General features: G+C 37.9%; 1 protein-coding gene across 4 annotated transcripts in view; it reads left to right on the top strand.

Moving 5' to 3' along the window:
• The window catches only part of PLPP1 (phospholipid phosphatase 1), a 61,258-nt gene that overhangs the window by 24,760 nt on the left and 21,654 nt on the right, over positions 1-14,844 (top strand). For 2 of the 4 annotated variants that reach the window (XM_030258219.3, XM_030258221.3), the window contains exons 2-3: positions 3,454-3,605; positions 6,920-7,200. In XM_030258219.3, coding sequence (XP_030114079.1) covers positions 3,454-3,605; positions 6,920-7,200 — 433 coding nt within the window. The remainder of the gene's footprint in view (positions 1-3,453; positions 3,606-6,919; positions 7,201-14,844) is intronic. The other 2 variants (XM_072922024.1, XM_030258220.3) reach the window with 1 other exon arrangement.

Raw genomic sequence — 14,844 nt, 5'->3', positions numbered from 1 at the left:
GATGCCCCTCTAGTTTGACTTCTACTTTTCTGCTCTCTCCCATCAGTTAATAATAGTGAAGTCAATCCATGCGTGTTAAAAAGAAGTAAATTAAACCTGCTCCATGGAGCATGTTCTGAGGGATTAGGTATTGGCATTGGAGGATACTTTAATCCAAAAAATATCCAAAGCCCCTACTAAAGGCATGGTTTTATAGGCTAATGTCTGCCATGACTTAAGCCAGAGGTAAATTACAGATTCTGTAATTCTGTGACTTAAGTTTGCAGTTTAACAGTGTTAAGTTAATCTGATCAGTTTTATTGTAGTCTGCTGGTTAGAAATTAAAACTTTTCTCTCAAGCTTTCATGAAGCATGTATCCTTTCAACACTGAAAGGTGCTGAGAACAGCAATAAGATAAATGACTGGTGGAACTACTTCTTGCATCTGTTGTGCAGTTAGGGGAAACTGAAGAAAGATTTGTTATGTTTACTATATATTTTAGTGCATAGCTCTTCCAATTAATGATTACTTAATGGCTGCCACATAGATACTCAGAACTTTTCAGACTCAAAATAAAGGTGCTGGGAAGAAATTATGAAAGAGAAGACACTAATTTTATTTTAGCTGTTCATACTTGCTTATAAAACAAAACAAAACAAAAAAAAAACAGGAGTTGTTTGGTATTTTGTTTCCATGCTCTGGATACAGGAAGGTGCAATTACAGGCTAATCACATCATAATCTCCATATTGCTGAAGAATGAGCATGCACATTTCAAGCAGCTTCACTCAGCGTGGAAGAACACAGGTCTTCACTGCATGAGGGACTTCATTCCTGTGATCCACCTTTTTATTTGTGATTCAGTAGATGGAAATTTACATTTAAATAAGTTCCCCCCAGATAACCCCATCATTCTGGAAATTTTCAATCTCTCACCTTGAGAAGCTGAAACATCCAGGTATGGGTTAGAGGAAATGAGGAGTAAGGTACCATGACAGCATTATTCCCAGAGCAGGTCTTTAAAATGGGTGATGCAGAGTTAGTGATTCGATGCCAGTGACACAATCTAGCTATAACCACAGGTGTTTGTGGCAACACCCTGAAGCTGTGAAAAGGTTTTTTTGGGCTCAACTTAATTTGTGAACAACTGCTTTACCATGATAATCAAAATTACCAACTCTAAAGAAGTAACCATGTAAATAATTAAGAAACTCCTATCTGTATATGCCTAATTCTCTACATTTGGAGGTCCAAACAATGCATTTTTCTCAAATACTCAGTCTGGAATGTTGGTGTTGATATGTGTGCAGGACACATGATGAAATTTTCATTCCATATGTATTTTGTAGGATACATGGTGTTGGAAACACCACAGCATTATGTTGACAAGTCACCTTCCCTCACCATGGCTGCATGTGCTTCTGCCTCAACCCTGACCCTAAATTCTAAACAGCTGATGGTGTAATTATATCTATCACAAAAGCAACACAAGGAGAGGGGAAAAAATAATCCACAGTGTTGTCCAAAACATTGATATTCTTCTTGTTAAGAGAAAGGGAGAGGAGCTTTTTCCTAGTAGGAAAGGCTGTGTTTTTGCACTGTGCTGCAGAGTCCAGCTCCCAGGCTCAGTGCTGGCTGGTATCTGAATGGTGCAGTGTTTTGGTGAGGCTCTGGCTTGGCCCTTAGCCCATCCTGCTGTCCTCCTGCTTTGTGGGTGTGCTTGGATGGCTTCCAGAGATGTGTCAGTTGTAGTCATGTTGACATGGAATTGGAAACAACCCCTCTTGACAATGGCAGTGGTCCTTTTCTAGCACTTTTGGAGGGGAGGTTTTGCATGCTATTGGTTTAATGACAGCAGCAGTACAGAGGGTACCTGGTTATTTGCAACAGGCTTAGTTGGAATGCTTGGGCCCACATGATAGACCTATATATAACTGTCTGATCAAGGAATAAGGTTGTGTCATTCATCAGAGTTCACTTCAGGGAAATAATCACCTTTTGAGCCATTAGTTTATTTGCTCTTTTGTTTTCAAGCTGACGTATTCTTTTAAGCACTTTATGGTGTGCAGAACAAAACTGATAGCAAGTTGTTAGTAAAATCCCAGTTATATCACTTGTGATGGTCCCAGGAGTCAGGCTTAGTTTGGAGGACTTCATGGGTGGAGGGAAAAAGGGAAGAGGATTGGAAAGGATCCTAGGTCTCTTCCCTAACATCTCTTGATGCTCGGTATCTTTTTTTGTTCACTTCTTCTCCTGCTCTTTACATCTTTAGTTTTATTTGCACATGCTTATTATGGGGCTAGCTGTGTATCTCGAAAGGGAGAGAGGCTATGTCTTGGCACAGAGGTCTTGAGGAGAGAACTGAAACTACAACAACATTTATTTCTGCTGGGAAGGAAGGATGGAGACTGTTTTTATCTTTCTGATTCCTTAGTGTTGGATGGGAGCATTAACTCCAGATAATTTTTGTTGTGTAACTTTAAAGTGGTAAGCATTTTATGTGCAACACAGCTGAATTTTGAGGATAAAGTCAAGGGCTTTTATGCTACTGGCTCTACATGCCTAAGCTAAAGATTATTTTTTAATTAAACAGTCTTTGTAGTCCTCAACTGCTTGTTTTCCATACAACAATTTCTTTCCAAGAGATCCTGTACACAAAACAGATTGTGCAGATGTTGTATGTGTGTTAACGATGGAAGAACAGGATTTAGAAATGGGATTCTACCAGTTTATGGTAATTTGCATCCTGTTTTGAGTTTTTTGAAAAAGCCTTTGCTGTTCAAGTGACTAATTTTGGTTTGTGTTGTGGGTACCTTGACATGCAATACTGTGCGGAATTGTGCAGTGTAGTATTGTGTCATGTAGGTATTAGATTAAGCCAAAGGCATCCTCTCTGGTGGAAGAGGTGGGAATAAAATCTCCCTGCCTTAAGACTGTAGGTCCTTCTAGTGTGTGAGGAAGTGAGGGAATTGCATGCATGTGTAATTTCCTTTTCTCCATATTTCCAAAAATTCCCTCTGCACTTGCACTCCCTTGAAAGTGCCTCCTTTTCTGCTTTCATGCAATGCAATTTATGCTCTTCTGACTTGGAAAGCTGTCCAGAGAAGGTGTACAGGTGTAGCTGTTGCTCACTGGAATGGAAATTAAAATTTGATAATTGTGCCAGTAGCAGCAGATTGAGCACCTCAGTCGTTGTCACTGAACTATTTCCTCCATCATGGTTTTGGCATTCTTCCATACTTGAAGTGCCACAAACATGAAGATGAGAGGAATCGTGCCTTGCTCTCCTTCTTTCAGCAATCCTTCCTGGAAGCTGCAAAGTCAGGGCAGTAGTTGTTGGCCAAGGGAAGTGCATAAATGTCTAACTTCCTGCATGCTCATTCCTCTTTATGCACTTCTCTTTGGAAATGTGGGGGTATGATCATTGCCAGTTTGTTTTGGTTTTGTAATGTATTTTGTATTCCTTTTTGGCAGCTGGCTTGCCTTTTGCAATTCTCAGTTCACGACGTACCCCCTTCCAGAGAGGCGTTTTCTGTAGTGATGAATCCATCCGGTATCCATACAAAGAGGACACCATTTCTTATAAATTGTTAGCAGGAATAATTATTCCTTTCAGTGTAATTGTTGTAAGTTAAACTTTTCTTCATTGCTTTTGGTTTCAGTGGGGGTGGGGAAGAGGGAGGAGGGGTAATCTGTTAATACAGGTTGGCAAAACTATTCTATGTCCTTAGGCCAGGTGCTAAAGCAGTAGAAATGGTGGTCTGGCAAGAATAACTAAAAGGTTTTCTTTAAGTGAAGTCAAACAGCTAGAATTATAGAACAGAAAAATAATACCTTAGAACCTTATAAATAGGGTGGCTTAATTCCATAATCGGAGAGATAAAAACTTCTTAACATATTTGTTGAAAATAAGACTAATGTGTTGTGACTGTCACAAGTCTTCTTATTTCAGGACCTGCTACTTTCAGAATATCATTGTGCATGACCTACTAAGTCAATATTTTTATCTGCCGCAAAATCTTTGGGAATACTTCTGTGTGTGGAATTGTAACAACAGATGCTAGCCTATTTAAAAGAAAGATTATGGTTTCCAGTCAGACGTTATCAAAAGCATAAATAGAGTAAAAAGAATAAATAGATGTGGAGTTTTTCCCTGGGTATTTCCCTGAAGGTCAGGATAAAACTCTGGGCCCGTTTGTATTTAAATACTGCAGGGGCTCTCTTTCATACTACACATACCCTGGCTGAAAACAGGGTACTTTTCTTTTTTTCTTCTCTCTACACCAGATCAGTGAGCTGGACAGATTGTCTCTGTGACTACCAATTTGAGATCTCTCTGACCACAGCTCCTCGCTCAGCTGAACTGTCTCGAGCATATAGGGATGTTCTATCCCTAATATTTAATTATATGCTGTCAGCTGAGCTAACCTAATATCTTACTATGTATGGACAAAAGTTGAGGTCCCGCTATTACCCAGTCTGTTGCCACCTCTTGTTGCTTGTCTGAGCCAGGATCAGCTTGTAAAATTCCTTAGCCTGGAAGAAAACAGCAGGTTTTCTTGACTACATGGAGTGCTGGGGCAAAAAATAGCTGAGACATGTACTCAGGAACAGAGGGGACAGTTGGACCTCTTCAGTTTCCCATTTCATGTCCTAAGTCTGCTGGGACTGCACTGCAGTCCCTACAGGGGCCTCAAGATCCCTGTCCAGGTGTGCTAAAAAGCTTCAGTCTCCGCTGATGGTTCTATTGGGTGGCGTCCAAACTCATCAGAGCCACACTTTGAACAGAGTTAAAACTTTCTTATGCCAAATAGGATTTTTAGGCATATAAATATTTATCCAAGTATATTTAGGAGCCAAAAATGAAAAGGCACCGCTAAAGGTAATCTCAGTATTGACCAGCTGTTTCTCTGGGCTAATGGATTTCAGTCAGGATGGGTATTACAATAATCTAATTCTGCCTTGCATAGGGACTGCATGGATTTTTATCAAGTTTCCAGCATAAAGGTCAACTTTCAGCTCATATTTGCTTTCGGGTGGAATCTTTTTTTGCAACTGTAGAAATATGTTCTGAGAATTGAAGCTGTGACTTGCCTGGTTTTCCTCTTCTTGGAAAAGCTGCTTCAAAAACTTACAGAAATGCTTCTGAAGCAGATGAAATTTTTGGGTGGGGGGAGGGTTTTATGTGTTTTGTTAACTGACAAACGGCATATGCTAAAGATCCTGCCTTCAAGATAAGAATATTTTTTTCTCATCCTATTTCTACCTTTGGGTAGTCATTATTACCTGAGAGCATCAGTGCTTGGTCACAACTTAAGCCCATATAGCTTATTTCATTTCTAGAGCAGCTAAAACGCAGCTGAGTGAGGAAGAACAGAATAGAGCATTGGAAGATTGATGTATTGCCCTCAGTACCTGGCTACCAGCCATTTGCAGCTCAGGGGCCTCCTGAGTCAGAAAAGGCTCCACTAAATATAGTTTTCATAATGGATATTCCCTTTGAATTAACCCAATCTCTAAAGTTCCTTTTGCAACATCAGGGTATATCTTTTAGTTGTGAAATCAGGCTTTTCTGTCAAGATTACTTCATAGTCAGATGATAAAAGCAAATACTGGTGTCCTTTACTCAATGCTTAATCAGATTGTTGAAGATGAATATTCTTTGATGTCTGTCCAGTGTAGTAATTGCACGAACATCAGCAAATTTTTTGGTACCTGAGATAAGTGACCTTCTTGCAGGTTTTGCAGCAGTATTATTTGAAAGGTATTCATTATTTACCTGTCATGGCTATTGGTGCTCAGCCGTCTTCCTTAAGAAGTTACTTTCTGGATTAGGTGTCTATGTACTTTACTGAAAACTTTCTCGGCTTTAGTCCGTGTTCTGGTATTTCTCTGCTTCAGTCCATGTTTGGGTATGGCGGAGGGTGTAAAGCTTCGTTGTCACCCATCTGGCAGTATTGCCTGTTCGCCTTCATGAGCAAAGCCCCGGACAAGCTGTCACTCTGTATGCCTGAGTGGCAGTGTCTAAGTGATGGCTTCATTCACCAAAGCTCTGCTTTGCTGGGATCCAAGACCCAGCATCTCAAGTGACAGTCAGAGCCATAATTTTAATTTTTACATGATTCTTCAAGGTAACTTTACATATATACACATCCAGTCCTCCACACATCTGATCATCTGTATTAACTGATCCTTTCTGTACAGAATGGGACCAACTGGTTCAACATCCAAATTATCTGGAGTGAAGTTCTGTATTTGGCATAAGGAAAAATGTACTTTCTGCAAAGGATGAAGTTGCAAGAAAATAAAATCAGATCTGCTTTCTTGCCAGCACTTGATACATGTATCTTGGACATGTAGGGTGAAAAATCCTTGGAAAGACCTCAGTAAGACCTGTCTTTCCCTACCCTCATTAGTTTTCTTTTTCTCCACGAAGGATTTAATTTCCATGAGGAATAGGAAATTTCTTGGTTGAAACATCTGGCCTTTCAGATCTGGATATAAAGTCTCAACCCTTCAGAACAGTTTCTGATTTCATGAAAAGCCTAACAAGCTTTGAAAAATTTTACTCACTCTAAGTTAGTTGAAGACTCAATGTAAAATGAAGTTCTGCAGGAGAAAATGTTTCTTATTAGGGCCACACCAAGTAATAAGGTTAAATGTTATTCTGAGAAGGCTTTGTTTTAATAAGTATTCTGAAAATGATATGATTAAGTTCAGCATGAGGTAGGGGAAAGTAAAAGGGTGTTTCTCTTCTGTGTGAAAGTGTTTATAATGTTTGGACATGGTTATTGCTGACTCTTGGAAAACTTAAATTTGCAGCTTAATGTTTATAAAAAAATCGTTTCTGAAACAGTCTGTGTGAGTATTAACAAAAATAGCATAATACTTTTCTTTTAATGTTATTATCTTTAACTTTTTATCCTTATTTCTTTTTCAGATAATCGTAGGAGAAACTCTCTCGGTCTTTTATAATAATTTGCACTCAAATTCGTTTGTCAGAAATAACTACATAGCCACTATTTACAAAGCCATTGGGACCTTCATTTTTGGGGCAGCTGCTAGCCAGTCATTGACAGACATTGCCAAGTACTCCATAGGTAGACTGCGTCCTCACTTCATTGCTGTGTGCCAGCCCGACTGGACACGGATAAACTGCAGCCTGGGCTACATTGAGAACTTCACTTGCCATGGAGACAAAGCAAAAATCAATGAGGGAAGGTGAGTCTGACTAACCTTGTCTACTTGGTTGTATAACATATTTGTTAACCTGGAGTAATGAGTTTGGTAATGCTGCTGCAGTTTTTGTGCTTCTCCTAGAATAAATTTATTGTAATGAATTATAAACATTAAATCCTGTCTAGACCCTGGGTTTTTTTCCAGTTTGTGAAAGCTTGTTATATTAATGTATGGATAAATGCCTAAATGTGTGGTTGTTTCTGCTCATGGGAGATTGTCTTTTTTTTTCTGTGTCAATTGGCTTCTATTTGTTTCTAAAATGTTTGCATCCCAACAAAGAGAAAAATTTGAAATCTGCCTTAGAAATTGGATAGCAAAGGATTTGTTTTAGAATAGCAAAGGAAATGTTTTAGCTGTGGCATGAAAGCAAATAAAAACTGTGCATCCATTTAAATATATGCAGGAATATTAAAATCACTCTATCAATTTTTCTCGTTATTAAGATTTTTTAAATCTTGGGTACTTATCTGCCAGTTCAATTGCAGCAAGATACTGTGTAAACAAGAATAAAGCCTCTGACACTTCAGACTTCAGTGCTATAAACTCAGTGGTTGAGTGCTACTTGAAATGTTAGAAGTATGTTCAGAATAATTTGGATGGCTTGAGTGACATTACCTTTACAGAGACCTCTTTTTCCAGAAATTCTATATACCATCTTAGTTAAAACATCTGTCTCTGTGTAGTTTTTAAGTAGATGTGTGTAGTTGTGCTTACTGTTCTGTGTGCTCCTTTGCTTTTCTGGCATGTGTTCCATATAATTTTCCAGTAGCATGCATGGTATTTTTCAGTAGCCATAGGAAGACGATGAAATGTGAATGGCTGTTGGTGGTAGAGGAGCAAATGCATGGATAGGCAGTAGAGCAATACACTGAGTATGTGTGGCAGGGGATACAGGGGTGGCTTCTTAGAGAAGCTGCTATGTCCCAGAGCTAGTGCCAGCCAACTCCAAGTATTTAGTTTAACTTCTTCGGGAGTCTTAAAGTGCTTCTTAAGTGTTAAGAGGAGTGTGGAACAAATTTGAATTGGTTGTGATGACTGAAATGGCCCTGAAACAGTCTTTCTGGGTTTTGGGGATGCTGGAAAAACAGGAGTTAGCTTAAACAAAATAATAGGTTTTTGTGTACGAGAAGAGATTGGGGGAGCAATGGCATAGTGATTGCTTACTTTGTATTCTTCCCTGTGTTTTGGCATCTCAGACTTCTATATTGGAAGCAAGATTTTTTTTTTGTCATCTCTTAACTGATCAGCTATTAGGTTTGTATTTCCTACTATTGACATGATCCCCTTTTCTGTTACTGCTGCAACAGAGTGATAAGAGAGGGCTCTCCTGTTCGGTCAGAGCTTGCCTTGAAGTGCTCACTTGAGCATGTACTTGCTTGTGGGGCTCAGGCTATCAGATGAGGCTTTGGCATGCACAGGAAGCTGTAAACAAGAAGTTAGCAAGTGGTCAAAGAAGGGTAGGATAGTTTAAAGTAGGATATTGTCCTGTAGAGGTGTATGATCTCAATGCAGTGATCCAGTAAATCTTCCAGGGTTTCTGATGATCTTAGGCCCTGTGCCCACACAGAGGCCAAGTGCCCAAGGGCATTAACCTTTCACTTAATAGCCCACTAAGAGGAGAGAGGTGGATTGCAGGAAGATTTTACAAGAAGCTGGAAGAGGTCAGTAGTCTCTCAAGCTGTAACCCAGAGTAATTTCTGCATCAGTTGACAAAATTATTAGTGGCACACCTAATACCACCTACTTTCGTTTGCATAGATTAAATAGGCAGGTAGAAATGTAAAAGAAGAATGAAAACAGGAGAGTTGTAGTGTTGCATGTAAAATCATGTTCTGAATTGAACTTATTATTCCTCTATAGTAGTAAAACTTGAGGTTGCATTTGAATGTTTTTAAAGATTCACGCATGATTGTACAGTCAAAAAAAGAAATCTAATGTTTTATTATTTCATTGCAAACAACGAGAATAGTGTGGAAATCCCTTGTGTGCTTCCGTTATTCATATTATATTTTGTGATTGGTTATCTTCTTCCTTCTCATTTTTTCTTACGATTTTTTTATTAATCAAAAGTATAAAATAGTTTCAGTATGGAGCATCCTCGGGTAGATTAGACTCCTTTTTCTAAAATAGAGTGTGTGTGTGTTGAACAGATGGGTGTAAGATGGAAGCTTCTGAAGTATACTTTGGAAATGGTACAGAATTTAGGTAATCTATCTGTGCTTCCATTTCCTCCTTAACAGTAAAACTGGAAGAAGAAACATTTGAAGTAGTTGATTTTTTCCCACATGAAGATTAAGGAACAAGCTGTAGCTGTGTAAGTTCTTTATAGTGCTGGCATGTGTATGTTTGGTTCAGAGTGGGTTGAAAACACCACTTTGCAGGAACTTCTGGAAGACTAAGATCAAGAAAGCAGCCTGTATTTCTGGAAAGCCATAAGTTTTATAGTTGGAGGCTGAGAATGTTTTAGACAAATACATTGCATATTATGTTCCAGTACTGTTTCATGTAAGTCTGATGATTCCAACTGTTTGCATGTGCCTACTATGTTATAACATGGGGGCATGAGAGAAAAACAGTAATTAGTTTTTATTTTTCAGTGGTAATAAGTGTTACAATACATACTTGCCTTATCAGGAATATAAACCAATGAATTTAAGATTGATGTCTAAAAGAGTAAAGTGCCCATAAGTTATGTTTAGTTTCAGTAAGGTTTCTGTGAGAAATGAGACTCATTCTTTAAGAATTATTTTAAAGGTCAAATAAGGGGTAAAAGGGACAGTAAACAGTGCTGGGTGCATAGCTGTAGCTAGAGGCACCCAGCACTGTTATTTGCAACAACTCTTCTTATAGACCTTTCCCATTGTATTGGTCAAATACATATTCATAAAAATTATATATATTCAAATATTTCTTTAAACTCATTTACATGTTCTGAGAATTCTTTACCTTGGTTCAACCCTTGGCTTGCTTTTTAGAGTACACACAGTAATGTGTATTGTCTTTTTGAGAGTCTTGTGTCACTTCCTCACCATGGCCTTCATTTCATGTTTTCAGCAGGCACAGTTATCAATAGCCAAATGGTCAGTGGCAGGAATCCTTATCACATCCATTCCTTGAATGTTACCTGACCATGCAGGCAGTTTTAGTTATTTCTACAAGTACTTTCAATCAACATTAGCTATTTTACAAATATATCTGAATTATTTTCATTATTGTCAGTTAGTTACAAAAACAGAAGCCTTAGTTATTTCACAGCTGCAGCTACTTCTGTTAAAGTTAAGATTTAGTGAAAGCTAAAACTATAATATATGTTTATCATACTGTTCACAAACTAAAATATAATCTATAAATGATGTTCTGAGAATACAAGCTACATAGGAGCCAGAGCATTGGCCACAAAAAGCTGACAAATTATACTATGTCAAAAGCAGTTAAATGTGATTACAAACTGTACTATATCAAAATTGTTAATAATAATTTGCAAAGCCAAAACACAATAGCAAAAGCCAGCAACTACTTAATTATTTATAACAGTTTCACTTTTCTAACCTGAGGTTAATAAAACCATTTTTGCGGACTGAATCATCTTGTTGGCTATAGATCATGCTGAAAGCAGTCCTTTTTAGATTTAGATATCTTAGGCTCTCCTTGACGACTTTTATAGTATGTATGCACTTCACTTTGCTGAGCCAGCAGCAGTAATCAGAGGATCACAAACATGGTGTGCTTAGCAAATCTGATTCATATTTGTTGAAAGATGCATGTAAGAATGGGCACATCATTCAAGTTTGTAGCACTTGAATATGTGTAAAATACGCATGACAATCACTGGTTATATAAAAAAATTCTGGTTAAATATTAACATGTGTTTTTTTTCTGTGCCTCTTTGTAAGGCAATCCATTCCTCAGGCAGTGTTAGACATTTAATTTAAGCTAGAAACAGAAGCTTGCAATGAGCTACTGCATGGCACTTTCCTGGGGTGAATGACTTGTACAGAAGTGCCATCTCAAGCTTTTATGGAAATGTTGCTAGGTTTGTCAGCTGGTTTGGTGTAGAGCCATGTAGTATTCCCTCTAAGTAAATATTAAGAGCAGTAACTCAAAGATACCTGACCTGGCTTGTTTTAGTTACAGAAAATTAAATTTGATATAGAAGCACAAGTTCTAGTGTCTACAAATGGAGAGAGATCAAAGTTATGGTGTTCCAGTGTCACTGGTGTTTGCAATTAGCATGTCACTTTTAGTGTACTGGTATATACTTTACTGCTGCTGAATTGCCTTTAGGGTACTTTCCTTAGCACGTATAAAGATAATGACTAGTCAGTTGGCTGTTTCCCCTTTCAAATAGGCAAAGCAGGGCTCAGTAAAATAGGGAGGTGTGCCAGGCTATAACCCTGATATAGTGGTGGTGTGAGTGAGCAGTGTTTCCTAAGTGGCTTTTGCAACTTCCATTTTTACTCTGCTTCCTTTTCTTTTGGCTTCCCACTGCATACCTGTGCCTGGCCATGAGTGGATTGGCAAAATACCCAAATTTCTCAAGGAGAAGTAGGTACATAGGACACATGATGGCTTCTCCCTTGGTTATTGTTAGCAAAGGCATATTTCCCAAACCTGTCTGCTCTAACCAGTCGATGGCAGCTTGCCATATGTCCTGTTTGTTAGCTTTTCTGCATCCAAAAGACTGAATAAAAACCATAATTGTTCAGCAGCGGTTCTGAATTAGTATTTCAGTATTCCTCTGGTGAGTATACTTTGCTGTAGTTGCTGGTTGTCTGAAATGAATGTCTAAACAGTGAGGCTTGAGAGTCAGAGTAACAAAGGAGAAGATCAAGAGCTCCTCTTTTCCTCTAGTATGTGGACACTTGATCAGTCTGGAATAGACTTATTTTTTAGCATTTTGCAGAGGGGAAAAAGTGAACTTTATAAGATACGCAGTTAAGCTGAACTAGGACAATATTGTGCTTCAAGATTTCAAGACAGTGATAGTGTGCCTTCTGACTCTATCACTGGGATGTACTGAACCATGGTGTAGCAATATTAACTGGTGGCTCCCAACTCATTTTGGCAATCAGGAATTGCTAATTCGACACTGGCTGCCTTTGTGTAGATAAGCATTTGTAATCTCTAGGAAGCAGGATCTGGAATTCAGGGAGCACATTTAACTAGATGGACATGAACCTGGTAAAGGTCAGTGCTAGCTGTCATCTTAAGCAAAGAATGAGTATTTCCTTTTGGTTGTAAAATTTAATCTCAAAAATATTAAATTTAAAGACTAAAATAAAGTTTCTGTTGATAATTTTTTTGAGGTGGTTGAGAACTGAGTAGTGATGATAGGTGTTTCTCTCCAGTTTTATTAAGTTCTTTCTACAGGAAATAAAAACAAAAACAAAATCAAACAAAGCTCCCTAAGCCTTCCCAGCAAAGAAGGGGTCAAAAATATACAAAAACTGTACAAAATCTATGAAGAGCCCCCAAACCAAAGTTATGGTATTGACAAGTTGTATGCGATTCAAAGAATGTTTGAATTAGTCTTATTTAATTTTCAAACAATGCAGCAGGTGCTATATACAGCTTACAGTATTTTTAGAACTTAATTTAGGATTGTGCTGTCACTTAGAGTATGTATAAATATGTACAATTTATAAATTTGGAAGCACAAACTGCATTTTAAATTGTTGTGTATTGTAAAACTGCATTTTAAAGGTCAGGTGTATTGAATCTGATACTATTTACACTTACATTTTATTCAAAAAATGCTAAAAATAAGTAATGTAAGCATGAAGTGTGCTGTACTCTCAGTGTCCGATGAATAATTTCACTGGGTTGATGAATATACTAGGGTGTAATAACGTACTAATCAGTGCTTATGCAAATGATGACTCCCTAGAACTTGAAAGCTCTAGAGTGTACTTCTTTTAATTTTCTTGTTTTAAAATAATTTCCTGCAGTAATAATGTAGGAAAAAAGTTTACAATGTCTGTATTCAGTAAGGAATGAGAAACACAGATTTGCTAATGCTGTGTTGAATTGGCAACCCTTGAAAAGCAAAATGCTTTTATTTTACATCTTCCTCTTCTTCCTCCTCTTCCCCAGTTTCTGTTGTGACACACTAACAGATCCATAGTGAAACGGATGAACTGGGACAAATCCACTTAGTGGATACAAGTTTAAGAATCAATTCAGATACCTGGTAATTGGGTTATCAAGTTTTGCTTCATAGTTTTGGATTAACATGGGATAAGTATTTTTATTTTTATATGAATAATGGTGAAACCTATTAAAAAAAAAAAACAACTTTATAAAATGTCACCATGAAAAGGATTAAGTTATTCCAGAAAATAAATATGCTGGCCTCTTGTGTTTCTCCTAAAAGGTAATTTTCTATCCTTTTGAGTATATCTTTTGAGTTGCCTTCCCCCCATTATTATAATATCCACATCATCTTGAAGACTGTGGAGATCTTGTTACAGGGGTTGACAAGAATGGGTTAAATATTTCATTAATGTGGAGGTAGCTGTGGAGTTTTGACAAAGCCCTGTGAATATTCATCCATTTTTTTAACCAACTGAGGGACACACTGGCTCCTTCACGTGGCTTTTTAGAGGTTATCCAGGCAGCCTCATCATGGCATCATCTGCCTTCTTCAGCCCCACTGGATGTGTGTCTCATGGACTCATGGGCTTGTCTTGCTTTTTACTAATCATGGTAAGATCCTCTGTGGCCGGATACTACTTCTCCTTGCTGAACTTTGCTACAAAGTATGAAGATCTGGGAGGCTGGAAAATATCTTTCTAATTGCTGACCTTCTTTAATGCATTTATATTTTGTTTTTATGCCTCTCCAGCTGCACCTTATGGTGAGTTAAAAGGAAAAGGGTCAACATATGGTTTAATTTCTTGAAACCTTCAATTCACTAACTTCTACTCTGAAGTTTATTTATTGAGTTCTTATTTAGGGTGTAGATTTGGAGGCCTTCCTGTCTCTTAAAATATGCACTGTTGAGGTATTGCTGGCTTGTTTTGGTTCTTCTTTTTAGATGCACATATGAGGGCTTTTTGTTACATTCATATATAAAATCTGGATCTTATAAATGCCAGATGTCCCCTTGTGATGGAATTTTATTGTCCTTTTGGACTGCAACTGAAAAATCTGGATTGAATTTCAAACCTGGGTAATTGCTGGGTTCAGTTTTTGGGGTTTTTAAAAAATATAATAAAACTTATTCAGAAATACAATTCCAAAAATTATTGAACATTTTGGAACTGCTATAGTGATACTACTTCCATAAACATGCACTTTCAGTGTTGTATAAGGAGACAGTTCAGGTTTCTGTTTCTGAAAGTGGAGGGGAAGTACTCATTAGGGCAAGGAGATGCATGTAGCAAGCATCTCACCCCCAGTTATTCTATGCCCTTTAAAATGGACAAAGTGGGGCAATTATACACACTTAGCAGGGATCTATACTCATCACATAAACCAAGCAGCCTTTTTGTTCCAGGAGTGTAAAGGGCTTAAGTATCATACTCTTAGACATGGAATAGCAACAGATGGGAGGCTGTAAGCATAACACATTCTTCCTTAGTCAATACATGCAAAACTGGGAATGGGAAGTAAAGGTCCAGATCT

The sequence above is a fragment of the Taeniopygia guttata genome, chromosome Z (assembly GCF_048771995.1).
Source record: "Taeniopygia guttata chromosome Z, bTaeGut7.mat, whole genome shotgun sequence".
Classification (NCBI taxonomy): domain Eukaryota; kingdom Metazoa; phylum Chordata; class Aves; order Passeriformes; family Estrildidae; genus Taeniopygia; species Taeniopygia guttata.
Note: the sequence above shows the minus strand (reverse complement) of the source record. Positions and strands in the feature narration are given on the sequence as shown.